Here is a 26,542-nt window from a genome sequence, read left to right on the forward strand (position 1 = left end):
ACTCAAACTTCAACATCCCAGTGGAGGCAGATACTATTATCTTCCCATTTTACAGATGAACAAGGCACACAGAAGATTCAGTAACTTTTATAGACACTATTTAAGTCAGGCATTTTAAAACACCAGAGTCCTGTTCTAGGAACTGATGAACTTGGCCTGGGCCAAAAGCTGCCCTACACTTTCCCCTTTACACATTTTCCTCCCTGTGACCCTAGCTCTCTGGTTCTTGCACCAGTCAGGCAGAAGGAAGGTGAGGGGTAGTATTAGACTGAGCACCCCACCTGCTTCCTCCTTGCTTGCAATATCAAGGTCAGTAGAGGCAGAGGCAAAAAGACTTGCTGTGCTTTATTCCCATGCCTCAGACTCATCAGCAAAAAGAAAAGTGCATTAGCAGGGGCGGATTTAAGACCATTCAGGCAAGAGAAGAGTAAGTCTAAGACTTCTCCTTGAGCCATTCTTTTCCAGCTGTGGCTCCTCCTGGACTGCGCCTCTCCCAGAAAGTCCTAGAGTAGCTGTCACCACTCACTTCCTGGCCGCTTTCATGGCCGACTTGGTGACTTTGCCACCAGTCGTTTTTTTCTCCACAGCCTTGATGACCCCAACAGCCACCGTCTGCCTCATGTCACGCACAGCGAAGCGACCTAGGACACAGGACATGAAGAAACAAATGGAGAATGGTACCACAGGGCACAAGCTATAGGACACTGGCACAGGAGGTCAAATAAGTGATAGTCTGAATTATATATTTTTTTTAATTTTTATTGTTATGTTAAGATAGTCTGAATTATACATAGGAGTGCATTTAATTATCTCAACAACCCAAAGTAGATCTCACTCTATTTTACAGTTGGGGAAACTGGGGCAAAGAAGTAGAAGGTCACTTTGCTGTGATGGTTGAAAACCCAGAAAGTCTCACACCAGCACTTATATTCTTAGCCGCTGGACTGTCCTACTTCCATAAGTAAAGGTCACAGGGAAAACTTTGGTTTTGGTGCATCCACCACCCTACCATACATACTAATGCTCCCAGCCTCCAAGCAATTAGCACCTTCTCTGTGCCCATTACAACAACCCGTAGGATAGATCTCATTTACATTCAACTGTGCATCCGGCAATTGCTTCTCCAGGGGGCTCTTGAATGCTCCTCTGACTTCAAATTGTGGAGGGCAAGGCTTTGGCATCTGGCTTCAAACTCACAGTATTTTTGGCAGAGGTAGAAAGAACTAAACCAGCTTTGCAAGATTCATGTGGCAACATCTGGAGCCCACCTCTAAAATTAGCCTTTTGAAGGTGGGGGGATGGGTTAGCCTGGTGATGGGTATTAAAGAGGGCACGTACTGAATGGAGGAATGGAGCACTGGGTGTTATACACAAACAATGAATCATGGAACACTACATCAAAAACTAAAGATGTAATGTATGGTGATTAACATAACAATAAAAAATAAATAAAACTAGCCTTTTGAAATTCACCCTCCTCCCCATTAACTGGGAGGCACTGAGGGCAAGAACCTGTTTGTTTATAAATATCTATCATCTAGCACAGAGCAAGCACTATATAAAAATGCCTACTCCCTATATCTTTGAGGTCAGAACTTCTAGGTTAATTGTTCAAACCTAGCCACGCAGAATATACTTGGGGAAATCTAAGAAACAGACTCCTAGGCTGCAGCCTTGATCAGGTGAATCTATCAGGGTCTGAGCCTCTGGGTTTAATAGGGTCCATCAGTGGTTCTGATTATCCACCAGGTTTGAAAACCACTGCACTGAAGAATAAGAAGGAAAAAGAAAATCCCTGCTAATCTCTGGTTTATTCACCTCCTCTAAATCAGGGTTTCTCAAATTGATGTGCATCCCGATTACCTGTGGATCTTGTTAAACTGAAGATTTGAGTTCAGCAGGTCTGGATGGAGCCTGAGGTTCTCCACTTCTAACCACTTCCCAGGGGATGCCCATGCTGCTGGTCCATGGACCACACTTTGAGTAACAAGGCTCTAAAATGGCCCTGCCTTGCTGTGTGACACTAGGCAAGCTACTTTCCTTTTGGGGGGCCCTTCTAACCTGGAACTCCAGTCCTTCTGACCAGGTTCTGCAATCTGGTTTGGGTGTGACCCGTTGGAACACTGGCTCCCTGGAGCCAGGAGGAGGAAGGGACAGCTCCAGGAGCCAAGTGCTATCGGGACTTACCGAGGGGCGGGTACTCTGAGAAGCTTTCCACACACAGGGGCTTTCGTGGAATCATCTGAATGATGGCTGAGTCCCCAGACTTCAGGGCTTTGGGATTGTCTTCCAGCTTCTTGCCTGAGCGCCGGTCAATCTTCTCCCTGAGGTCTGCAAACTTGCAGGCAATGTGGGCCGTGTGGCAGTCCAGGACTGGTGAGTAGCCAGTGGCAATGCTGCCAGGGTGGTTGAGAATGATTACCTGGAACCCAGGGTGGGATGGGAGCGGGGGAAGGCATTAGCCTAGAGGCCTGGAGGATTCCAGAGGAGGTAGCCCTAACCAACTAAGGGGTCAAGCACCTTGGACACACTTACTTACTTATTTATTTATATCTTATTTATTTGTCAGAGAGAGAGAGAGAGAGCGCGCATAAGCAGGGGAAGTGGCAGGCAGAGGGAGAATCAGGCTCCTTGCTGAGCAGGGAGCCTGACTCGGGACTCAATCCCAGGACCCTGGGATCATGACCTGAGCTGAAGGCAGATGCTCAACCGACTGAGCCACCCAGGCATCCCACCTTGGACACACTTTAAATTATAGTGAGCATTTGAACATTTATAGAGTATACCAAGTTCTGTGCTAAGCATATCTCATGCATTCCAATTTCATTTTCATAGCAGAGAGCCTGGATAATTTACCCATGATGAAATAGCAGGGAAGTGGCAGAGCTAGGGATGAGTGATACTAAAACCTACACACATACATGTTATTTATGTACTACTTTTCCCTGCCACTTAGAAAAATGCATTACAATAGCAGCTAACTAACTTGTTAGATGACCTGTTGGCCCCAGGTCAGCTGTTTTACATATCATCACCTCGTGTAATGCTCCCAAGCTCACTGCGAGGTAGTGCAAGCCTCCACCTGCAGAAGTAAGAATGTGCCAGACGTTGCATTCAGAACAGCCTCCACATTCTAACTCTGGGCTGAAGAAACACCTGAGAGCTCTAACATACAGATTCCCAGCTTCCACCCATGTCTACTGAATCGTTCCGCAGAACCACTGGGAAAAATGTTAGGAATCTGCATTTTTTTCTAAGATTTTTTTTTTATTTATTCATTTGAGACAGAGAGAGAGAGTGAGAGAGAGAGAGAGCATGAGCAGGGGGAGGTGCAGAGGGAGAGGGAGAAGCAGGCTCTCTGCTGAGCAGGGAGCCGGGTGTGGGACTCGATCCCAGGACCCTGGGATCATGACCTGAGCTGAAGGCAGAGGCTTAACCATCTGAGCCACCCAGGTGCCCCAGGAATCTGCATTTTTGAAATGCTTCCCAGGTGATTCTAATCCACCGGGTTTGAAAACAACTGCTTTAAGACCATACTGTGGAAACTAAGAAGACCATTGAACTGCATTGTTTTGTTCAAGGGCAAAGTAGCAAATAAGGTACAGTCAGGATTCTAACCCGGACAGTCTGACTCTACCTACACTGCTGGTCAAGAGCCCAGCATAGAGCATATGCTCAGTGCCCACTTCCTGAATGACCCAGTGAACGATTCTGCTTGTAGGACAGTATGGCTGTCTCAGAAGACTTCCCTTAAATGGGCCTCCTCACCTGGGAGACGAAGCTTGCCACTTCTAAGGGCGGGTCATTCTTGCTGTCTCCCGCCACGTAGCCCCTCCTGATGTCCTTCACCGACACATTCTTCACATTGAAGCCCACATTGTCTCCAGGCAGGGCCTCAGCCAGGGCTTCGTGGTGCATCTCTACAGACTTGACCTCTGCGGTGATGTTGCAGGGGGCAAAGGTCACCACCATGCTTGGCTTGAGGAAGCCTGTTTCCACCCGGCCCACAGGCACGGTGCCGATGCCTGGGGGGACAGAGCAAACAGAGTGGTCAGCGGGCAGCCTTCAGTGAGCCCCTGACCCTAACCACCCCCACATAGCACATGCTCACCCCCAATCTTGTATACATCCTGCAGAGGCAGCCGCAGGGGCTTGTCCGTAGGGCGGGCAGGGGGCATGATGGAGTCCAGTGCTTCTAGCAGTGTCATGCCCACCATGTTTCCTTCCTTCCTGGTGATCTTCCAGCCTTTAAACCAGGACATCTGGAAAAGCCACCAAATGTGCAGCTTGCTTAGGCTCAAGGGAGCCTGTCCCAGGTGCCAACCTGGATTTAACATGGCACCTCAAGCAATTTTTTAATGCATTCTGAGCCTCAGCTTCCTCATCTGTAAAACAGATATCACCACCTACTTTGCAGGCTCAAGTAAAGACACAAAAGACCGCACACGGTCCACCAAGCACAATGTTTGACACGTACTACACACCCACTAAATGGTGGCCATTTCTCTAAATCTTGTAGGTGTTGCCCCTCACTTGAGCCAATATTTTTAGGAGGCAGAGATTCCTTGAATCTGATTAGCTCTTAGGTCTTATTCCATCTGCTCATTACACAGGAGGAGCAGAGAAAACATGCGGCACAGTTAAGTAAGCATCAGGAATGAGAATGAAAACAAGACTCAAATACTCTAACACTTATACCTTCCTAAAGACTAGATGTTCCCCAACATCTTAGGCAAGGAAGGGCAGCATTATTGAGCATAAGGCTTTCTAGAAGGATAACCTTAAGGATGATAGTGCATTGTATACCTGCCTTTTTTTTTAAGATTTTATTTATTTATTTGACAGAGGGAGAGAGAGAGAGACAGCAAGAGAGGGAACACAAGCAGGGGGAGAGGGAGAGGGAAAGGGAGAAGCAGGCTTCCCGCCGAGCAGGGAGCCCGATGCGGGGCTCGATCCCAGGACCCTGGGATCATGACCTGAGCCGAAGGCAGACGCTTAATGACTGAGCCACCCAGGCGCCCCTGTATACATGCCTTTTAAGTAGATACTATATTTACTTCTCTAAAAACCTTAGCCAAAGCTCACCAAAGACATCATCTTTGCCTTCAGAGATGTATCAGTTAACTGGAATTCCAGTTGGCTCCTTTCTGTGGGCCAACTTCCCACTCAAACACCAGCCTCATTGGTAAAGATAAGCTCTTCTATTAGTTTGATGAACTTAGCAACTAATTTGTCTCTGTGCCAACTCAGAGGCCTGAATAAGCCTATGAGATCAGTATCATCCCCATCTTGAAAATGGGGAAACTGAGGTCTCCGATGTCACAGGTATTTCTTGAGAGCAAAGGCTAAACCCTAAATCTCTCTAGTCCACTGAGTGCATGCTTTGTTCTTTTAGCATCTAGAACATACTAGATATGGGGCACCTGGGTGGCTCAGTCTGTTAAGCATCTGCCTTTGGCTTAGGTCATGATCCCAGGGTCCAGGGATCAAGCCCCACATTGGGCTCCCTGCTCATCAGGGAACCTGCTTCTCCCTCTCCTTCTGCCTGCCCCTCTGCCTACTTGTGTGCGTGCATGCTCTCTCTCTCTGTCAAATGAATAAAATATTTTAGAACATCTTAGATGCCTAATAAATAACCAGAGGGACAGGAGAATGAAATCCCCTTATTTCACTAGCTGAACTCTGTGGTAATACTTGGGAAATGGGGAAATGGGCAAAGCTTCAGGTTTCTGTTCTACTGTCATTTTAGAAGAGACCCCCTTCACCACCCAATATAGAGTAACACTCTCATATCATGCCTCCCTCAGCCTTATGTTTTTCTTAGCACTTGTCATCATCCACTATATTACCACTACCCCCAGGAGACCATAGTGTTAGGAGCAGGGTTGCCTATCATTTGCTACCACACCCTCAGCACCAAGGACAGTGCCCAGCACGCAAATACTGAAGTACCATCCAAAGGAACACACTGCCCAGTGGTAGCTCTAATCTTTCCCAAGGACAATTGGGCAATATGTGTCAGAAGACTCCAAGACAATGCCTACCCTTTGTTTCACTAGGAGCTTATTCTAATTAAATTAATGAGGACATATGCAAGGATTTATTTAGCAAGATGCTTATGGCAATTTTTAATAAAACTAGAAACAGTATTCTTAGAAGCTGGTGACCTTGGGCTATTAGCTACACTGTGTCCAAGTTTTCTTATTTTACATGGGAATAAAATGTCTTCTTCATGAGGTTCTGTGCATGTAAAGTATTTAGTCTGGTGTCTGGCACATAGTAATTTCTCAATACCATTTTTACTTAATAACGGGTATGGCTACACAATCTAATGTACCTCTGTGATCTACGATATAAAACACCCACTAAGTATTCAACATGTTTAAATGGCAAAGGAAATTTTAAAAATAAAGAGTTTTATAGAAAATTATGTACAGGGGCGCCTGGGTGGCTCAGTTGGTTAAGCGACTGCCTTCGGCTCAGGTCATGGTCCTGGAGTCCCGGGATCGAGTCCCACATTGGGCTCCCTGCTCAGCAGGGAGTCTGCTTCTCCCTCTGACCCTCTTCCCTCTCGTGCTCTCTATCTCTCATTCTCTCTCTCTCAAATAAATAAAATCTTTAAAAAAATAAAATAAAAAATAAAAATAAATAAATTTAAAAAAAAGAAAATTATGTACAGTTTGAGTTCAGCTGTGAATATCTAGAAAGAACTACATGAAAACTAGGTTATCTATCTATAAGCCATGAAGTTTATGCTTCATATCTGCATGAAAGGCTCATTGTAAAAATGTTAGGTATTACTTTTATAATCAGAAAAAGATTATGCTATGTACATGTGGAAGAAAAGGCTAAGAATCCTCAAGTCAGTTATGGAAAAGTTAGGCTTCAGGCAATAAAGTAGTAAGGGATAGCAGTTAGCATTTGAGCACCAACTGTATGCATGAAGCGATGCCCCTGTGGAGTCTCTCATTTAATTCTCACAGTCCCATGAAGTAAGTCCTAATGCCCAGAGTATTAATTCCTCTCTTACCTCTTTACTGTGGGCAAGGGAGAAAGCGGGGGCTTGACCCCAGGTCTGATGCCAGAGAACTAGACCTCCTTTGTAGGGAGACACTCATTTAAGAATTTTAAGCCCTGCTAGATTCTAGGATCCATGAGCGCAGTGACTATATCTTAGACCCATTTATATTGCCCCCACACTTCCTAACCTGCCTAGAGAGGTAGCTTAGTTGCTGTGAGCATGGACTAGAATTACAGTCTCTGCCGGCACTGCTCAACAGAACTTTCTGCAATGATGGAAACATTCTGTAACTTCACTGTCCAATATGGTAGCCACATGCGGTTGTGGGACACTTGAAACGTAACTAATACAACTAAGGAACTGAAATTATTTCATTTGACTTAAATTATTAAAGTTAATAGGCAGGGTGTCTGGGTGGCTCAGTTGGTTAAGCGTCTGCCTTCGGCTCAGGGCATGATTCCAGGGTCCTGGGATCAAGCCCCTCATCGGGCTCCCTACTCAGTGGGGAGTCTGCTTCTCCCTCTCCTTCTGCCCCTCCCCTCCCCTCCCCTGCTTGTGTTCTCTCTCTCACTCTTTCAAATAAATAAATAAAATCTAAAAAAAATAAATAAATAACCACATGTAACTAAATGCTACATTGCACAATGCAACTCTTTGCTTACTAGTTGTGTAGTCTTGAATAACCTCTGTTCATCTGTAAAATGGGGATCATTCACAGTGATTGGCCCATAAGCATGCTGTAAATCCTGGGTATTATATTCTCAAAGAAGCTCAAAGATTTGAGTGGGAATGTTGCATTTAATTAGCCCCATCCCAGTCAGTTCTCACCTTGGTGCTGGGTTCTATCATGTTGTCCCCATGCCAGCCTGAGATGGGCACAAAGGCGACAGCCTCAGGGTTGTAACCGATCTTCTTGATATAGGCCTTCACCTCCTTGCTGATCTCCTCAAAGCGTGCGCTACTGTAAGGAGGCTCCGTGATGTCCATCTTATTGACCGCCACAATGAGCTGCTTCACGCCCAGCGTATAGGCCAGCAGTACATGCTCACGGGTCTGCCCATTCTTGGAGATGCCAGACTCAAACTCACCTACACCACTGGCCACAATCAGCACAGCGCAGTCTGCCTGGCCCAAGTGACAGACGGAAGAAGGCCCAACTCAGACTTGGCCTGGGACACCCACTGCCCACCCCTGAAGCAGAGCCAAGACGACTCTGGTGGTACCTGTGAGGTCCCTGTGATCATGTTCTTGATGAAGTCACGGTGACCTGGGGCATCGATGATGGTGATGTAATATTTTTTCGTCTCAAACTTCCACAGGGAGATGTCAATGGTGATGCCCCGTTCCCGTTCTGCCTTCAGCTTGTCCAGCACCCAGGCATACTTGAAGGAGCCTTTGCCCACCTGGGCCGGGAGAAGGAGGGAAAGCCCCAGGGTCACCCCTATTTCCAAAGCTGCCCATCAACCAGGAAGGAAGTTCCGAAAGGGGTTGAGAGTCAGAGGGAGGGTAACAGGGCAGTGTATGGAGAGACCTTTGAATTTTTCAAACAACATAATTTATTACTTGTATAATTAAGTTTTTCTTTCAGTGCTGGTTTGGGAGTCAGAGTGACCCAGGGCCAAATGACAAAGTGCCTAGGCAGGCATGTGGACCTGGCACAGGGTCAGCAAGCCCTCAAATCAGTAATAGCGAACACATAAGTAATGCTGACCTTGAACTTGGTGCTGTTTCAAGCACTTAACATGGGTTATCTCATTTAATCTCACAACGACTTAGTGGAGTATTATCCTCATCTTGCAGATGAAGTAACAGAGAAGTTAACTGACTAGCCCAAGATCATAGGATTAATAAACAGCAGAGTCAGGATTTGAATCAAAAAGCATCAGACTCAAGTTCAAACTTTTAGCTGCTACCCTGTGTTAAATGGTATCTATGACCGATAATTACCCTTGGCAGCCTGGGGAAGTTGAGCTGATTTCAGCACTGGTAAAAAGGTGACCAAGTCGGTAGCATATTCAAGTTAACATCCTGGTCTAGGGTATACTCTACCACTTGCCAGTTCACGGGTCCTGAGCATATGTTCATTTCAGCTCTAATTAGAGGGCAGAGTGAAGAAAAGGAAAGACCAGAGACCAGGTGGCTTCCTCAAGAAAACTGACTAGTTTACTAAAAGACAGAAATAGAACCCAGGTGTCCTAACTTTCGCTACTGTAGGAACTTCTATTTTATGAAGTCCATTATAGTTTAGAATATTCATTAGATAAGTAGCTATCAAAGTGTGGTCCAGAGACCCTGATACCATTTAGAGTTTGCATGGTCAAAACTGTTTTTATAATGCTAAGACATTATTTGCCTTTTCCCTCCCTCGTTTTCTCATCATTGTACAGTGGTGCTTTCTAGAGGCTACATGACAAGTGAAATTGCAACAGGTTGATTGCAGAAGCAGATGAGAACCCAACTGTCTTCTATTAAGCCAGACATTAAAGATATCGGCAAAAATGTCACCCTTTCAAGATTCTTTGTTTTGGAAAATAGTTATTTTTCACACACAAAAAGTGTGATATTTACATTAATATATAAGGAGTATATTACTATTATTTTTAAGTGAGTTAAGCATTTTTAAACCTCAGTTTTAATTTTGAATATCATGAATACATAGATCTAATTTACATAAACAAACTCATTGGGGTACCTTTAAGAATTCAAAGGGTTCCTGAGACCAGAAAGTTTGAGAACCACTCCATCAGATCATTGGTTTTTCCATAACCTTCTTGGCTCTGCTTCCACCGTATTGGCTATGGACCAGTTTCTTTCTCATAGTTTTAAAGCTTTACTTGGCACCCCTTGCCACATAAGTGCCCCCACAACAATTCTGACTATACCTGAGGAAGCCAAGATGAGAATAGCTGATGGCATTAATCTATGACCTGTTGCTTTCTCTTCTCCATCCTATTTCTGTCTCTGCAGCAGCTGGTTCTACAGACTATTCCTGTCTTGTCCGATGCTTCTTCAAGTCTCAGGTTTTCTACTCACCTCCTTGGCTCTCCCTTCTCATTCCCCTGCCTGGGCTCTTGCTTCACCCATCCTGGGGCTCTGTCCCTCACCCCTTCCAGCTCACTCCCGTGGCTTAGTCCCCAATCTGGGCTTCCATCTTGAGCTCCAGACTTCACTATTCAGCTGCCCTCCTGGATATGAGCACAGAAAGCCCTGTGGACACCTCAAATTTCACACATCTAGAGCAGACCTGTTTGGACTCCAGATCAGCTCTGCCTCTGGTATTCCCTGACCTTCCAATTTCCAAAGCTGGAAACTTGGGGGCCACCCTCAACTCTTCTTCCTCCCTTACCCCCTTCCCTACAGCTAACTCCTAAGTTCTGAGGATTCCCCACCTCCACGTCCCTGGATTCCACCCATTACTCTCCATGCCTGCTGCTGCTGCCTGAGCCCAGGCTACCATCCTTGCTCCCATGGTCAAGAGCAACAACCTCCCGACCAGCTTTCTAGCCCCTAGCATTGGGCCCTTCGGGCTGTTCTCCCCATGCTGTAGCCAGTGTGCTCTTCCTAAAAAGATCTTGCCTGATTCCTATCATTCCTATGCCTGAAATTCTTTAGTCATTGCAGGGAAAGTGACCAGACTCTTTAGCAGGGCACTCAAGGCCTATGTCCCCTGTCCTACCAGGCAACGACCCTCCATCTCAGGCACTCTACACCTGCTGTTTCAATCTCCTGTGGCTCACGGACACCTGCCCCATTTCCTCAAGGCTCAGAGGAGATCCCTTCATTTGGGAATCCTTCAAGGCTTCTTAGGACATGTTCATTGTTCGTGACCTGGGATCCTACAGCACCCATGCTGTTACCGAGCTTACTATGTGACAGAAGGGTGTGTGACAAGGAGTTTCTGGGGGGCAAGGCTTGCTTGAACCTACCATGGTATCCACGGGACTACCTTAAGGTCCCTGGTAGATGCGTGACAAATCCTTTCCCCTCTTCTAAATGGCAGCTTTAGCTCCTGAGATACGGCATGGCATCTGTGCCCCACTGGGATTTAAACCTTGGCCCCCATCCTCAGGCAAGCTGTTTAACCCTTCAGAGCCTCATTTGTCTCACCTGGAAAATGACAGCCACCACCTGCCTGACATGATTGAGAGGGAAAGCACCTACCAGCCCAGCAGGTGCTCAGCGGAAGTGAGCAGTCTCCTCCCCGGCAATGAGGTATCCCTCCCCGGGAAACCACGGCTAGGAAGGAGGGGCAGGGAGCCTCAGATAGAGCAGCCTCACCTCTGAGGCCTCCTTCTCAAACCTGTCGATGGTCCTCTTGTCAATGCCGCCACATTTGTAGATGAGATGCCCTGTCGTGGTGGACTTGCCCGAATCCACATGGCCGATGACCACAATGTTGATGTGGGTCTTCTCTTTGCCCATGCTGGGAACTGCTCAGAGAGAGGACAGGTATGCTCAGGGCATAAATTGGCCATCTGCTGTCCCGAACCCCTCTTCCTTGGGACTGGTCCAGCCCAACCAGCAGAGGGTGAGGCAGGAGAGGAAAACAGTTGGCCAGGAGGGGGCGGAGCTCTCCAACACCTCACACCTGAAGATGCTCTGATCTCTCCCTGAGCCAGAGGATGTGCCTACCTCCAGAGCCAGGAGAAGCCCCTCTGAACCTCCTCACACCTAGAACAGACCAACCAGGCACTGGGCCCCACCCCCTTTTACAAACACCTTCTCCAGCCCGCCCCTCAAATCCCTTGTTCTTATTGGCCCGCTGGTCCTGGGATGTATGGGAAAAACACAGTACCCATCTCACCGGGGGTGGGCTCTCCCTCTCCAGGTTGGGAGGAAGATGAGCCTGCTGCCCACCAAAAGGAGGCTCCTCTGGGCTTTGAGGTGCTGATTGATACCCCCTTCCCACCACCCCTAGTACCAGGCTGGGCACTAGGAGGTGGCCCAAGGGTCAAAGATGGGCCTGGGGTGGGAGGTGGTCCCCGGACTTGCTGTCCCTGGGTATTCAGGCCTGTGTGTTTGTGGGAGGAGGGTGTACAGGAAAGGGTGAGGAGAGAAGGAGCAAGGGGGTGGGAGCTCTGGCGTTTCACGTAAGTGCCTCCTGGTCCTTTCTGGGCCTCACAAACCACATGGATTTATCCCTGTCTCCAGCCGCCTGCATCAGCCTGACCCGTGGCAAACCCTGAGGTTGGTGAATGAAGCAGAATGACTGCTGCCGCCTACAGGGCTTGACTCCTGTACGCACCATCACCTTTATGCCACTGCTAACTACCTGAGCGCTGAGGGGACTGAGGCTCAGGAGCTGGACCGCTGGGGAGAAAGTAGTGGGACTCAAGCTGTCTGACCCCAGAGTCTCCACCAGAGCCCAGCGCTGCCTCCCAGTGAACTCACGCTCGAAGGAAGGGATGTGAGTCCGACCCTGCTCATTTCTGGCGTCCCAGCCTCCAGCCCTGGCTTGCTGAATGAATGTTTAGGGTAGGACCTGGGAAGAAGATGAGCGTGGGGAGGAGGGGGCAGTCTCCCACACGGAAGGGCTGGCCCCAGAATTGAGGACAAGCTACTGGACTGTAGTCTGAGGCTAGTACACTGCTGGCAGCCTCCAGAGGTTCTGGAAGCATCTGCACATCAGTTCCTGAGGACCAGGCTCTGTGCCTGGAGACCAGTTAGATGCAGGGAAAGGTGGCGGAAAGAATAGGCTTCTGAGAAGGCTGACCTAATCAGATCGGAGTCCTGGCTATGCCGCTCTCACTCAGTGGTCCTTGAGCCCCTCCGGGCCTGGGGTGGCCACCAACTTCTTGGTGTTGTGGTGATTCAAGGAGATAAGCCCCCTCCCTCATAAATCTTGATGGTACTGATAATTGGTCCTTTAAAGAACTTATGACAAAGTGGAAACACACGGGGGCGCTCTAACCACAAACCACAGGTTAACATGTTCTTAGAACCTGGGCAGTTAGTTGGCAGCTGGGGACAGCTGGAGGGCTATTATCACAGAACTGTGCTGATCGCACTTACCAACTCTGGCCCTTCCTCTTCCGATACAGAAGCACTCCCTTAGCACTCTCCCTCTGCCCCCACTAACCCCTTCCTTATACCCCTGCCTTTAGAACCCTGGTGACTCTGTGGGGTCTCTAGACTCTGGTTGTCCCTCAGACCTGGCTTCTGAGTGCCCTTCCATGCATCGGGAACCATCCTCTGGCTAGGGGAGAGATCAGAGCATCCTCAGGTGTGAGGTGTTGGAGAGCCCCCCCCCCCCCCGGCCAACTGTTTTCCTCTCCTGCCTCACCCTCTGCTGGTTGGGCAGGACCAGTCCCTTATCACCCATCCCCGGACGTTCAGCGCCTGCTTCTGTGTATCTGTGGAGCATTGGGAAGGAAACTGGTTTTGGGATCCAAAGACCAGGTGAGTCAGCTCTGCCACTTCATGGCTTGCTCCTCCTTCCTCCACCTCCTCTTCATTCTCACTGGGCCTGACTTGCTCTCTCTCTTCTTGCAGGACAGAGGGGAGCTTCCTCCCCACACCAGCCAGTCTGCAGAAGCCCCACAAGTGTGTATAGTCCAATGCACGGAAGGGCACTCAGGAGCCAGGTCTGAGGGACAACCAGAGTCTAGAGACCCCCACAGAGTCACCAGGGTTTTAAAGGCAGGGGTATAAGGAAGGGGTGAGTGGGGGCAGAGGGAGAGTGCTAAGGGATCCTGAGCCATGTAAAGAGACAGCCCAGGGGCGCCTGGGTGGCTCAGTCATTAGGCGTCTGCCTTCTGCTCAGGTCATGATCCCAGGGTCCTGGGATCGAGCCCCGCATCGGGCTCCCTGCTCAGCGGGAAGCCTGCTTCTCCCTCTCCCACTCCCCCTGCTTGTGTTCCCTCTCTCACTGTGTCTCTCTCTGTCAAATAAATAAATAAAATCTTAAAAAAATAAAAGAGACCGCCCAGAAGAAGGCTTTGGAGCCAGAGACACCTGAGTGTGAATCCTGGCCTCAACACTTAACAGGTGGGCAATTTGGAGCAAGTTGGTTGCCCTCTCTGAGCCTCATGCAAAATGGAGATAATAATCTCTGCTCACATATACTGAGCACCTATCACGTGCCAGGTACTGTGCTGAGCCGTTTACATGCAGTTTTCCATTTGCCCCTAGAAAACACCCTCTGAGGTAGGTAGTAATATTAATAACAGATAAAGAAATGAGGGCAAAGTTCTTTGTCCAAGAACACACAGGTCTTAAAGGGTGGAGGCATGATTGGCCCAGCCATTCTGAGAACACTCAAAATTATTATTTCACAAGGTTGTTGGGAGATTAAATGGTATGATTTACAGCTGTTAATTATTTTAACCTGTTTGATAGGCAAAACGGAGAGAGCTTAAAGCAATTTTGTTTTACATTTCCATAATTACCAAATACTTTTACAAAGTCATAGTTTTCTCCATATATCTTCTTGCCATGAATTCTGTTTTTATCTTTTGATTCTTTAGCTACTGGGGATTTGATGTCTACTCCTTTCCTGAGCGACCAGAAGTCTTCAAGCTGTAGGACTATCCTGTCCAATATGGTAGTCACTCCCCACATGTGGTGACATAAATTTAGACTAATTAAACTTAAGTAAAATCTAAAGTTCAGTTCCTCAACTACAACAGCCACATGTGATTGGGCCATGGTGCCAGGAGCTCTGGTTCCAGCTCTGTCACCTTGGCCAGACTTCCTCAGAAAAACACATACCTCTGGACCTCATTCCTTCTCTATAAAATGCGGGCAGAGGTTAAACGAGGTAACGCGTGAAGGTCTTTTAAGGTCTGACCTTCTGGGGTCGGTTCTGGGAGCTCTGGATTCCATTTCTGGTCACGTCTCCCCTAATCCCTCTGAAAACTCAAGCTTCTCAGCTGGCTCTGCTATAAAGAGGGGTTTGGGTGAACTCATTGGCCCTCTCTCTGGCTGTTACTTACTGTGTATTTCTTAAGGGACAGCATCTGATTGGACGTGGCCAAATCTGGGCCAATCCAAGTTTCCCTAACCAGGTCCTGGTTTGGGGATTTAGGGTCAGTTAGTGAGTCTCTGCATGTGGTAGAGACAGTAACGGGGAGAAGTAGTTGGTGGTGGCCACAGTGGTGGAGAAAGCCAGTCTAGAGGGAGATAGGGAGACAGGGAGAGGGAATCAGAGCAGACCTTCAGGGAGAAACAGGGAAAAAGATCCCCATTTCAAGCTCTTGGAATCTTTGAGACACCACTGAGTCTTTGTAATAAATTCTCCCCACTTCCTTCTTTTCTATTAAGCTCCAGTTAATTTCTCTTGCTTGTCACCAAAGGCTCCTAACCCATGTGGGTTAAGGTAAAGGGGCTTGGTTTATTGTTGTTCTGAAAAGTTGAGTGAGTTTTCAGCTGAAAGAAAGAGGAAGCTAAACAAGGACACCTCCCGCCCCGTGCCTTATATGGATTACTTTATCTAATCTTCACAAAAACCCTTGAGAGGTAATGCTTTCCCCATTTCAGAGGGAATTGAGACACAGAGAGGTTAAGGGACTCATGCAAGGACACACAGCTGGTCAGTGGCAGAGATCTGGTGCATCAGGGCTTGGTGAGATGACAAGTGGGGTCTTATCTGCATAAGCACAGCTGGTGAGTGGGGAGGTTTCCTGGGTGGGGACCCACTTGGCCCAGAGAGTAAAGCAAGCCAGAAAGATCATATGAGGTGTGACTCAGTTTTTCTGGCTACAAAGAACACAGCAACATTTCTACAGTTTGAAGTGGGGAACGGTGGATTGGAGAGGAAGATCCTCTAAAATAAAAACACTTGTATTCTCAGGATCTTTTGTTTTCCACCTTCTTAAGATTTGTCTTCTAAAAAGCCTTCCCAGAATGAGTGAAAATTATTCCTGTCTTCACTCCGTGGAAAGCGTTAGAGGGGGTAGAAGAGGGAAAATCAGTCCCCAAATCTGTTCTGGAGTCCAGATGTTTACTTTGTAGTTCCATCACCTTCATATACAAAGATCAGTTATAAAACAGTAAAAAGAGGCCCTACCAACACACAAATAGGCAAATAGCCAATAAACCAAGAAAGAATATCCAACATTTTGAGGAATGAAAGAAAAGCACATTGAAGCAACGTACCATTTTTTACCTTTCAGGTTTTCAAGCAAAAAAAAAAAAAACAATTATAAAAAATATTGTTGGAGAAGATACGGAAAAATGGTCACTTTCATACTTCGTCAATGGGAGTTTTAGTCAACGTATACTTTCTACAGGGCATTTTGAAAATCTGAATCCAAAGCCTTAAAATATGCATTCTTTTTATTCAGTTTAATTCTAGGTATTTATCAAAAGGAGGTACAATTATGGGGGGTTTCTTTCTAGAATTATTTATAACAACGAAAGGGTCTCTGGTGTGGGCTGAGGCTGCCAGGGCGCTGCGGACACTCACAGGGTTTAGGGCAGCTGCGATATATCAACTGAAGGAGAAATATTTCCACAGTTTACCAGTTGTACCATCATACTGCCTACCTGTAATGCTGGTTTTAAAAACTAAAAAACAAATTTAAGTAATCTCTATGCCTGCCGTGGGGCTTGAGTCACAACCCCAAGGTCAACAGTCACAGACTCGAGGGTTGCTGGAGGGGTGGGGGGTGGGGGGATGGGGTAACTGGGTGACGGGCATTAAGGAGGTCACGTGAGGTACTGAGCACTGGGTGTTATATGCAACTGATGAACCACTGAACTCTACCGCTGAAACTAATAATATACTATATGTTAATCAATTTAAGTAAATTTTACATTTAAATAAAATAAATTTAAGCAAAATAAAATTTAAAAAAAGAGAGACACAGGCTCTACTGACTGAGCCAGCCAGGTGCCCCTAAAACAATTTTGTAAAGATTTTATTTATTTATTTATTTATTTGAGAAAGAGAGAGAGAGAGGGGACAAGTAAGAGGAGAAGCAGAGCGAGAGGGACAAGCAGACTCCGTGCTGAGCTCAGAGCCCAACTCAGGGCTCCATCTCAGGACCCTGAGACCATGACCTGAGCCGATATCAAGGGTTGGGTGCTTGGGGCGCCTGGGTGGCTCAGTCGTTGAGCGTCTGCCTTCGGCTCAGGTCATGATCCCAGGGTCCTGGGATCAAGCCCCACATCGGGCTCCCTGCTCCGCGGGAAGCCTGCTTCTCCCTCTCCCACTCCCCCTGCTTGTGTTCCCTCCCTCGCTGTGTCTCTCTCTGTCAAATAAATAAAATCTTTAAAAAAAAAAAAAAAGCAGTCATAGGGGCGCCTGGGTGACTCAATCGTTAAGCGTCTGTCTTCGGCTCAGGTCATGGTCCCAGGGTCCTGGGATCGAGCCCCGCATCGGGCTCCCTGCTCCGCGGGAAGCCTGCTTCTCCCTCTCCCACTCCCCCTGCTTGTGTTCCCTCTCTCGCTGTGTCTCTCTCTGTCAAATAAATAAAATCTTTAAAGAAAAAAAAAGAGTTGGATGCTCAAATGACAGGCGCCCCCCTAAAATTTTTTTTAAAGGTTGTTTCTGCTTCCTCATAAAGTTGGAGCTGGGAGCTGGGAGTTTTGTTCCTCACTCTTCTGGTTGAGCACAGGTCCTGGGGCAAGATTATGTCATTACTCTGATGGGAAATGGAATGTATGTGTGTTCTCAGGTTTTTAGCACGTCTTAGTTTCAATTTCCAATATGGTAAATACTGAAAGAAATAACCCACATAAACAAAAGATCTGTAGGGGCTTCAATAATGCTTAAGAGTGTACAGGGTTCTCAAAAAGTTTGAGAACTGCTAATCCCAACAGGTGGACGTCAGGGTCATTTTCAAGGTAAAAGAAGGGGGGCATGTGGATTGCCCAGGGTCACCGACTAATGAAGAGCGAAGCCTGGATGCAAATCCAGGCTTGTCTGATCTGAGTCCTCTCTTTCCCACGACTTGCCAGGGAGACCCTCTTTCAATACAGTGTGATGTCTGGTGTGTGTGTATCTCCTGGTGGGGACCCAGGCGCCTTCTCGGCAGCATCCAGCACCTGGCCCGGGGCCCCACCCTACCTGGGAGAGCAATGGATGTTTGCTGACCCAGTAAATGAATGACCCATTCCAGAAAGACACAGTTGAAAAATTCTCCCTGGGAGGAGGGTGAATGCAAAGTTAACCGAACTCTCCTTGCACCCTCGGCTCTGCTCCTTTGGCCCTGTTCCTTGGCCTCAAGCTTTCTGAAAGGGCTGCCAGGGACAAGAAGCTGTGGGAGCAGCAGATGCTGGGGAATACGGTCCCTGTCCCTAGGAGCTCCTGAACAACAGGCAAGAGAAGCCCAAAATATGCAGTGACATGAGTAACAAGTGCAACCGACAAGAGGGGGAGCCTGGAGGGGGTGTGGGGGCAGGGAAGAGGGGCCCCACCTTGACTGTGCAGGGGTGGGGGGTGTCAGGGATGTTTCATTTCCAAGCTGGGGTTGAAAAAGGAACAGGCGTTGGCCAGCTGAGGAGGTAGAGAGGACAGTCCCCAGGTAGAAGAGCGTGTGGAAGAGCCAGGGGACAGAGAGCCTGTGGAGCCCCCAGAGACAGGAAAGAAGATGTTCTGGCAAGAGCCGGAGAGGTAGATCCCAACCACACAGGGCCACAAGGACCAGGAACAGAGCTTAGGCAGTGGGGACCGTATTCATCAGCTCAGGCTGCTATAACAGAATACCACAGGCTCCATAGCTTAAAGAACAGAAATTAATTTTCTTAGCGTTCTGGAGGCCAGAAGTCCAAGATCAAGGTGGCAACAGATTCAGTTTCTGGTGATGGTCTCTTCCTGGCTTGTAGATGGCCACCTTCTTGCTGGGTCCTTGCCTAGCATTGTTTCCTCTGTGCTTGTGCTGGGCAGAGGGTGGGGGCCAGCTCACTGTTGTCTCTTCCTATAAGGACACCAGTCCAATCAGGTCAGGGCCCCACCCTGTGACCTCATTTAATCCCAATTACCTCTACAAGGCCCTATTTCCAAATACAGTCACCATTAGGGCTTAGGGCTTTACCTCGTGAATGTGGGGGGAACACAGTTCAATCCACTGCAGGTGCCACTGGGGGTGGCTGGGACGTGCTAGGGTCAGGTTGGCCTGTAGGGAGCGAGCTCTATGGCTGCACGGGAAGGATGGGCCAGAGCAGGCAAGGCTGGAGGCTGTCGGAATGGCTGCTATTGTCCAGGGGTGAGAAATGCTGCCTAGATCGGAGGCACGGCATTTGGGGTGCAGAAGGGGCAGCCGTTTAATGAGTTCGAATCCACAGGACTCAATGGATGGGGTGGGGGGAGGGAGAGGCAAAAGATGGCAGCCAGGTTTCCAGTGTGGGTAATGGGTGGTTGTAGGGCCAGCTTCATGGGCGTGTGACCTGCCCCATCCCACACTCAGAAGGGCTCAGTGCCTCTTTAATGCCCGGCTGTCAGTGTCCTGAAGTTATTCATAACTTTTTTTTTAAAGATTTATTTATTTATTTGAGAGAGAGAATGAGATAGAGAGAGAGAACATGAGAGAGGGGAGGGTCAGAGGGAGAAGCAGACTCCCTGCCGAGCAGGGAGCCCGATGCGGGACTCGATCCCGGGACTCCAGGATCATGACCTGAGCTGAAGGCAGTGGCTTAACCGACTGAGCCACCCAGGCGCCCCTATTCATAACTTTTTAAGAAGGGAGCCCGGCATTTTCATTTTGCACTGGGCCCTGTGAATTATGTAGCTAGTCCGTGTGGTTGGGAGTTCATGGACCAAGATGGGGAATCTGGAAAAGGAGGGTTGAGGAGGAAGATGCAGAGTTCAGAGTGAGCCTTTTGTCATGCCCATGTTCAGAAACTTTCCAGTCTTTTCTGCAGGCCTCTTTTTCTTGAGCAGCAGGGAAAGGGGACAATGTCCCCTGGGGGGCTTTCTCCCTTGAGACCTTTCTCCTAAGGGGTTGCCTGGACAGGAGGGGGCCCCTCTTTTCATCCTCCATCTCTGAGGTCTTGTTCTCCTCCAAACTGGGGTCCTCCAGGGGGTCTCTTCCTTCTCATGAGCCACCTCTTCTCCTCCACAGATCAGTGGACCGGAGCAGGGAGGGAGCTGGCCTCCAGCAGTCCCAGGAGGAGGCCCACCCTCTACCCTCTCTCTTGAGATGGTTGGATGACACCAGCTTATTTATCCCTGCCTCCTAATTTGCAACTGCCATACTAGCAGGTGAGGACAAGGGCTTTAGAACCTCAGGTGGGTACAAATCAGGTGCTGAATGTATTCCCTTCAGGACACTTTAAGATCTCGGCGGCCTTATCCGGGGAGTGACCACACAGTTTATTGACACTTCTGAGAACAAAAGGGCAGAGTAGGCAAGAAATACATACTCGCCATCCTGGGACCATGGGCACAAACTGACATCGTCCCAGATAAATTGGGATGCACAGTCCCCCTACTTATCCATAACGTGGGATTAAATGGAACCACACATAGAAGGCAGGTGCTCAAGGGACAGCACCCATTATCATTTCTACCTTCTGCGTTCACCCTCAACCCATGTCTGAATCTCATTCACTCATCACTCTCAGTCACTCATCATTCACTCACCAGCCTGACACCCACCACGTGCCAGGGCACAGCTATTCATCCCTTCAGCCAGCGTTTCGTGAGCAGCTCACATAAGTCAGGCCCCAGGGCTAGGTTCTGGGGATCCAAAGATGACGGACACCACTGGCTCCTCTGGGGTTTGCAGGCTTGTAGGGTATAATGAGTTAAATAGTATCCCCCGAAAATTCATATCCACTCAGGATATGACCTTATTTGAGTCTTTGCGGATGTAATTAAGGATGGAGATGAGATCATCCTGGATGATGGTGGGCCCTAAGTCCAAAGAGCATGTCCTTATGGGAGACAGATGGGACACAGAGGGACACTGAGGGAAAGGCCTCATGGAGACAGAAGCAGAGACTGGAGGGCTGTCACATTCCAAGAACACCAGCGAGTTTGCCAAGAGCCACCAGAAGCTAGGAGAAAGGCATGGGATGGATTCTCCGCATCAGCCTTCAGAAGGAACCAAGCCTGCAACCAGCATTTTGATTTGGACTTCTGACCTCCAGGACTGTGAGAATATAAATTTCTGTTGTTTTAAGTCACAGTTTGTTGCAGCAGCCCAAAGAAAACCCTACGTGGGGGCATACAGACGCTGTCTACACCGATAATTAAAGAATTCTCAAATGGCAGCTACCTCTGGGAGAGGAGGTGACTTGGGGGCCAGAGAAGGGGGCTTTCTCGGGACTGGTCATGTTCACTTCTTGATCAGGTCATGCATGTGTATTCACTTGTGACAATGAACTGAGCTAGGCACTTAGGACTTGTGTGTGTTATATTTCAAGAAAAAGTTAAAAAGATAAATCGCACACATATATAACCATAGATTACAGTGCTTTGAAACACTTTGAAACAAAACCCCAGGGCTATTGAAGACATTGGGTTTCTGCCCATGTTTCCTGCTTCTGCATACTCCTGGGGGTTACTATAAAACTGTGAACTTTGCCTTTAAGTTTGAGGGAGGGAGATTCTGTGTAAATAATTTAACTTCATTAATTCAGCGTGTGCTGTCTGATCTCTTAAATTCCTTGTCCACTTCTGCGAGTCCATCTGAAAAAAGGAAATTTGCTTGTTGCTTTTTTTTTTAAGTAATGGCATATTTTTAAAGTAACTACATATTCGTAATAATTGTTCACAATAACAGTGACTACAGGTGGCTATCATTTAGCAAGCACTTAACTTTGTTTCAGGCACTTAACAGATATTATTTCATTTAACCCTCACTAGAGTCCTTTGCCTTTGAGGTAGTTTATATTATAGTCCAATTTACAGAAAAGAAAGTAGGGGCTCAGAGAAGTTAAGGAACTTACTTACCTAAGTCCACACAACCAGCTTTTATTTATTTATTTTTTTTAAAGATCTTATTTATTTATTTATTTGACACAGAGAGAGAGAGGGTGAGGGCAAGCACAAGCAGGGGGATCAGCAGGCAGAGGGAGAAGCCGGCTTCCCGCTGAGCAGGGAGACCGATACGGGGCTCGATTCCAGGACGCTGGGATCATGACCTGAGCTGAAGTCAAGACGCCCAACGACTGAGCCACCCAGGCGCCCCCTCACGGCCAGCTTTTAAAACACTGCCCTGTGGGAACGAGTGAGCCACGGGGATCAGAGGTGCAACATAGGGGATACGGTCAATGGTATTGTAATAATGTTGTATGGTGATGGATGGCGGCTACATTGGTGGTGGGCACAGCCTAAGGTACAGACCTGTGGAATCACTGTGTTGTACACCTGAAACTAATGTAACATTGTGTGTCAACTCTACATCAACAAAAACATAATTTAAAAAAGTAAAAATCATATTCACATACATTTTTATGATTAAAGAAGACAAGAATTTGGGAAATGCAGAAATGTGCAAAAAAGGAAATAAAAGTCACCAGTCGGAGAAACAATAACAAAAACAACAAAAAAACCCATTGCTCTGTAGCGCCACCGTTAACTACACCATGAAAAAATACCCTGATACCTGGAAACATCCACAACACCTCCTCCTCTTTATCCTCCAGTTTTACCAAATGATTGTTTCCCTGAACCTACTGTGGTGTTTCACGCCCCCTCGCTTTTGCACCTGCTGTTCCTTCTCTCTGGAATGTTCTTTCTCCCTCTTTGCCCATCAAACCCCTATTCATCCTTCAAGACCTTGCTCAGCTTGCAAACACTCATTCTCTTTCAGCCGCTCATTCTGCTTTTGGTCACCTGTTCGAAGGTTTCTCTCTCCCTCCTTTGTGCCTTGTAGAGGCCCTGCCATGGAGCCAATCACTTGCTAGTGTGGGTTTTCTTTAAGTGTCTATCTCCCACCAGAACCAGACAGGGAGCTCTCTGTTGCCTCCTTTTCTATCCCAGCACAGGGCCTGGCACCAGTGAGTGATCAGAAAATGCTGAGCCAGACAAACAGCAGCGAGATAAAAGTGATGATCATTCCCGATGACCGAGTCACATGAAAACTGCTGACAGCCCAACGATACAAGTACGTGGCGCGGTGGCTAGGAGCACCCATTCTGGAGCCAGACCGTCTGGTTCAAACCCCAGCTGTGCACCCCGCCGTGCCTGAGACCCCCATCTGTCACTATTTCCAAGCCCTGCTTCCGGATGAGGCCTGCAGTTGGGGGTAGAGGGGCTGCGGGGGAGTTTCCTATTTCTGTTACCCCTGTTCCCGGGGATGTTGAGGGGGGTGTCCAGTGGCAGTCCTTAACCAGGTGCCTGGTGGGGTGGTCTGGCCTGGCTGTCCCATGATGGCTTACTTAGTCCCCTTGGTTCCTAGAGAAGGAAGGGGTGGGAAAAGAGGAGCCCAGCCAGCTTGGGACAGTGGTTGGGGAAGGTGGGGGACACGCTGCCTGTCTTCCTCAGGCTTGTCCTCCTTTCTTCCTGTCCCCTGGGTCTGGCCTCGGTGCCCACCTCCCAGGACAACCAGGAGAACAGGTCAGAGAACCAGACTTACCTGATTCCTGGCTGAGCCAGAGCAGCTGGGGGATGGAGAGGCAGGCCTTAACCAGCCTCTGCAGGGTCAGCTTCCCAGGGGAGGTGACTTCTCAGCTGAGTCAGGAAGGATGACTACAGGAGTCAAACCAGAAACATGGGGGCCAAGAAAGGCCACTCACCAACCTCGGCTTGCTCAGCCACAGCCCAACAACTCAGGCCATGGCTGTTACCAAGACATGACAAGAGACTCTCGGACACCCTCCCTGTGACACATATGTATTCATACACTCGATGGCAAGACCCCCCAGCAGCAGGACCGCTTTGCTTCCGCCCCACACCCAGCCTGATCTCTGTTCCCATAACTTGTTGCCCCTTTCTCTCTGCTTTCCATCATTCCCCCTCTCCTGGGAGTCTTGCTTCCTGGGTTTAGATGCCAGCTTCATATCTACTTGCATGTGACCTTGAGCACATTATTCGAACTCCCTCATATTGCTCCTCAGCCGTAAATGAGGGTAATAATCCTTCTTGTCTGTCGGGGTCATTGAGAGGGTTAAGGGTCATATCCCTGCAAAGTACCTGCCTCAGTGCCTGTCCCTCAGCAGCGGTGGCTCAGCTTAGGATCCTGGCTCTCCTTACCAGCCGTCTTGGTCTTGTTCTGGCCCCACCCTCTCCCTTCCTCAGGGGTCCCGCCTCTCCCTCTCCCAGCTTATTGTCCTCTCTTCTACCTGGGCCTCCTTTTTTTTTTTTCTCCCCTCCCTCCTTCCTGAACCGGAAACTCACAATACCCGAGGGGTTATGGAAGGAGAAAGGGCAGCATTTCTCCAAAGAGCAATGCTGCCCGGCTTAGGTTCCCTGGTGGAGAGAGCGGACGGGGCTCCTGCTCAGCCCGAGAACCCAGCATGCTCCCTGTCAATCCTGAAGTAACTTCTGCAAGCCAAATCCCCACACAAAGATACACGTTGGTAGGTCAGGCCACTGCCTGCAGCTGTTTTCCCATCAGTAAAGCAGAAAGGGAGGGACTTGACCTAGATGCCCCTGGATGCCCGTGGGGGTACTGTGGGGATCAAGCCCACACTGGGGACGGACAGGATGTGGGGAGCCTCTCATGGACATGGGGACTTGAATCCTGGGTCCTCCTCTACTTCTCTAGTCATCTTCTCCTCTCTAAGCCTTGGTCTCCTCATTGGTAAATTGAGGCCAGACAATAATCCCTGTCTACTAGCTCTCAGGCCTGGTGGGAGGAAGCAATGTCGAGGAGAGGGAAGAAAAATAGAACTGTGCCAAGTTGGGGAATGAACACCTGCCCATCGCCGGCTAAGCTCCACATCTGGGCCAGCAGATGGCGCCATTGAGGCGCCAGTGTCTCAGCCCCAGGCCTCGGGGCAGTGGGCTCCCAGGTTCCAGGCCCACTGTCTGCCTCTTCTCGGATGGGGCATTTGTTACATGTGGCAAAACTTGGTCCAGAGTGTTAATTAAAAGCCCAAACTCTGGAACCAACAGACCTGGACTGAACTGATTCTACTCCTTTAATAAAGGCAATGTGACTTTGGGTAACTTGCTTAACCTCTCTGAACCTTAGTTTCCCCAACTGTAAAATGAGGATGGCATCCGTTTCCGGGGTTGTCAGGAGGATTGATTCAGTCTAGGAAGCAAAGGCTCCCGCAGCACCTGCAGGGAGCCGGTGCTCAATAGCCTGCGAGCCAGGCACATCCTTCACAGCTGCCCAAATACAGCCACACCATGTTACAACACTACCCCCACTCCTGCCCTCCCCCCTTCACTCCTGCCCTCTGCCTTCCCCCTGGAATGTTCGCCGCCTCCCTGTTTTCATGACTTTTTGAGACTCATTGGGGTTTTTTTCCTAGTTGCATGTTTGAACTTTATTGAGACATAATTCATGTCATAAAAATTAACTCATTTTAAGTGTACAAGTCAATAATGTTCAATAAATTTACCAAGTTTGTGCTCAAGACTTGATTTTCTAAATCCTATATCTCAAATATGCCTCTCTCCTGAGTCCCAGACCCCTTATCCAATGCCCCTTGGATATTGTCACATAGCTGCTCCCCACCCCTCCAACTCAATACATTCCCAACCAAACTCATCATTGTCTCCCCCCTTCCTTCTTCTCTTCCTGCGTTTCCCAACTCCCTTCTTGGCTTCCTACCAATTTCATCTTTTTTCTCTGTGTTCTCAGCACTTTGCTCAGAACCTGGCACGTGGTAGGTGCTGGGCAAAAGTTTGCTCTATGCATGAATAAAATAAACAGCATCTTCCTGTGACCCAAGTTTGAATCCTCTCACCCCACACTCCCGCGGGCCAGCCACCCTGTTGACTCTCTCTTGGAACTGTCTGTCTGGAGTCCACCCCTGCTGCCAAGAGCCCTGCTGCTCCCGCCTCACAGCCTGCCCCCCACTGTTGAGGTGGCCCCTTCTCCGGACACCCCCATGCCCTTCCTCAGTCTCTCCCTCTCTGATCCCCCTATCTGGTCCCAGAGTGACTTCTCCAAAAAAGCACATCTGCCCTCACCACCTCCACCCGAAGAAGGTACTACCCGTTCTGCCACAGCCAAGTCCAGACCCCCTAACCTGACATGTGCAGCCCGTCAGTGTTTGGGAGTCCATCTCTCCAGCCTCCGCCTCACCCCTTACCCCTTCTCCAACTCTTCGGGGCTCTAGTGACCACAAACCACAAGAGCAGTATGACAGCACGGCGAGAAGGTGGGACGGGGCTGGAGTTCACATCCCAGCCTCAATGCCTCTTTGATCCTCAGTTTCCTCCTCTGTAAAATGGGAGTTGTGATAGCACCGATGTCCGAGGACTGTTGTGGGGACTAAATCCGGCGATGAAGGTAAAGCACTTGAAACAGGGCCTGGCACACTGCCAGGACTCAACAAACCTTAGTTTCATTTCTCTGCGAGCTCCGCAAGCGCACGGAGGACTGTCTTTGTGGAGACCGACGGCGGAGACTCTTTCCCCTTTGTCTCCACTGTGGGGCGCTGCAACCCTTTCCACAGCCCGGCAGAGATGGGCTCCGTCTGGGAGGCCTGCGCCGAAGGCCCTCAAGTCAGCTT

At 48.7% G+C, this 26,542-nt stretch overlaps 1 protein-coding gene across 1 annotated transcript; it reads right to left on the reverse strand.

The window, feature by feature from the left end:
- Nucleotides 1-115: 115 nt before the first annotated feature.
- LOC114217205 (elongation factor 1-alpha-like) lies at nucleotides 116-26,301 on the reverse strand. Its single transcript, XM_028114026.2, has 9 exons — nucleotides 26,057-26,301; nucleotides 23,488-23,600; nucleotides 11,300-11,451; nucleotides 8,245-8,424; nucleotides 7,850-8,146; nucleotides 4,112-4,262; nucleotides 3,769-4,025; nucleotides 2,188-2,422; nucleotides 116-641 (listed from the first exon to the last, which is right to left on the reverse strand). Exons 3-9 carry the CDS (start codon nucleotides 11,441-11,443, stop codon nucleotides 523-525), a joined length of 1,383 nt encoding a protein of 460 aa, XP_027969827.1. The 5' UTR covers nucleotides 11,444-11,451; nucleotides 23,488-23,600; nucleotides 26,057-26,301; the 3' UTR covers nucleotides 116-522.
- Between the last annotated feature and the right edge of the window lie 241 nt (nucleotides 26,302-26,542).

The sequence above is a fragment of the Eumetopias jubatus genome, unplaced genomic scaffold (genome assembly GCF_037043125.1).
Source record: "Eumetopias jubatus isolate StellerSeaLion01/CBP00866 unplaced genomic scaffold, mEumJub1_p1.0 scaffold_4, whole genome shotgun sequence".
Classification (NCBI taxonomy): Eukaryota; Metazoa; Chordata; class Mammalia; order Carnivora; family Otariidae; genus Eumetopias; species Eumetopias jubatus.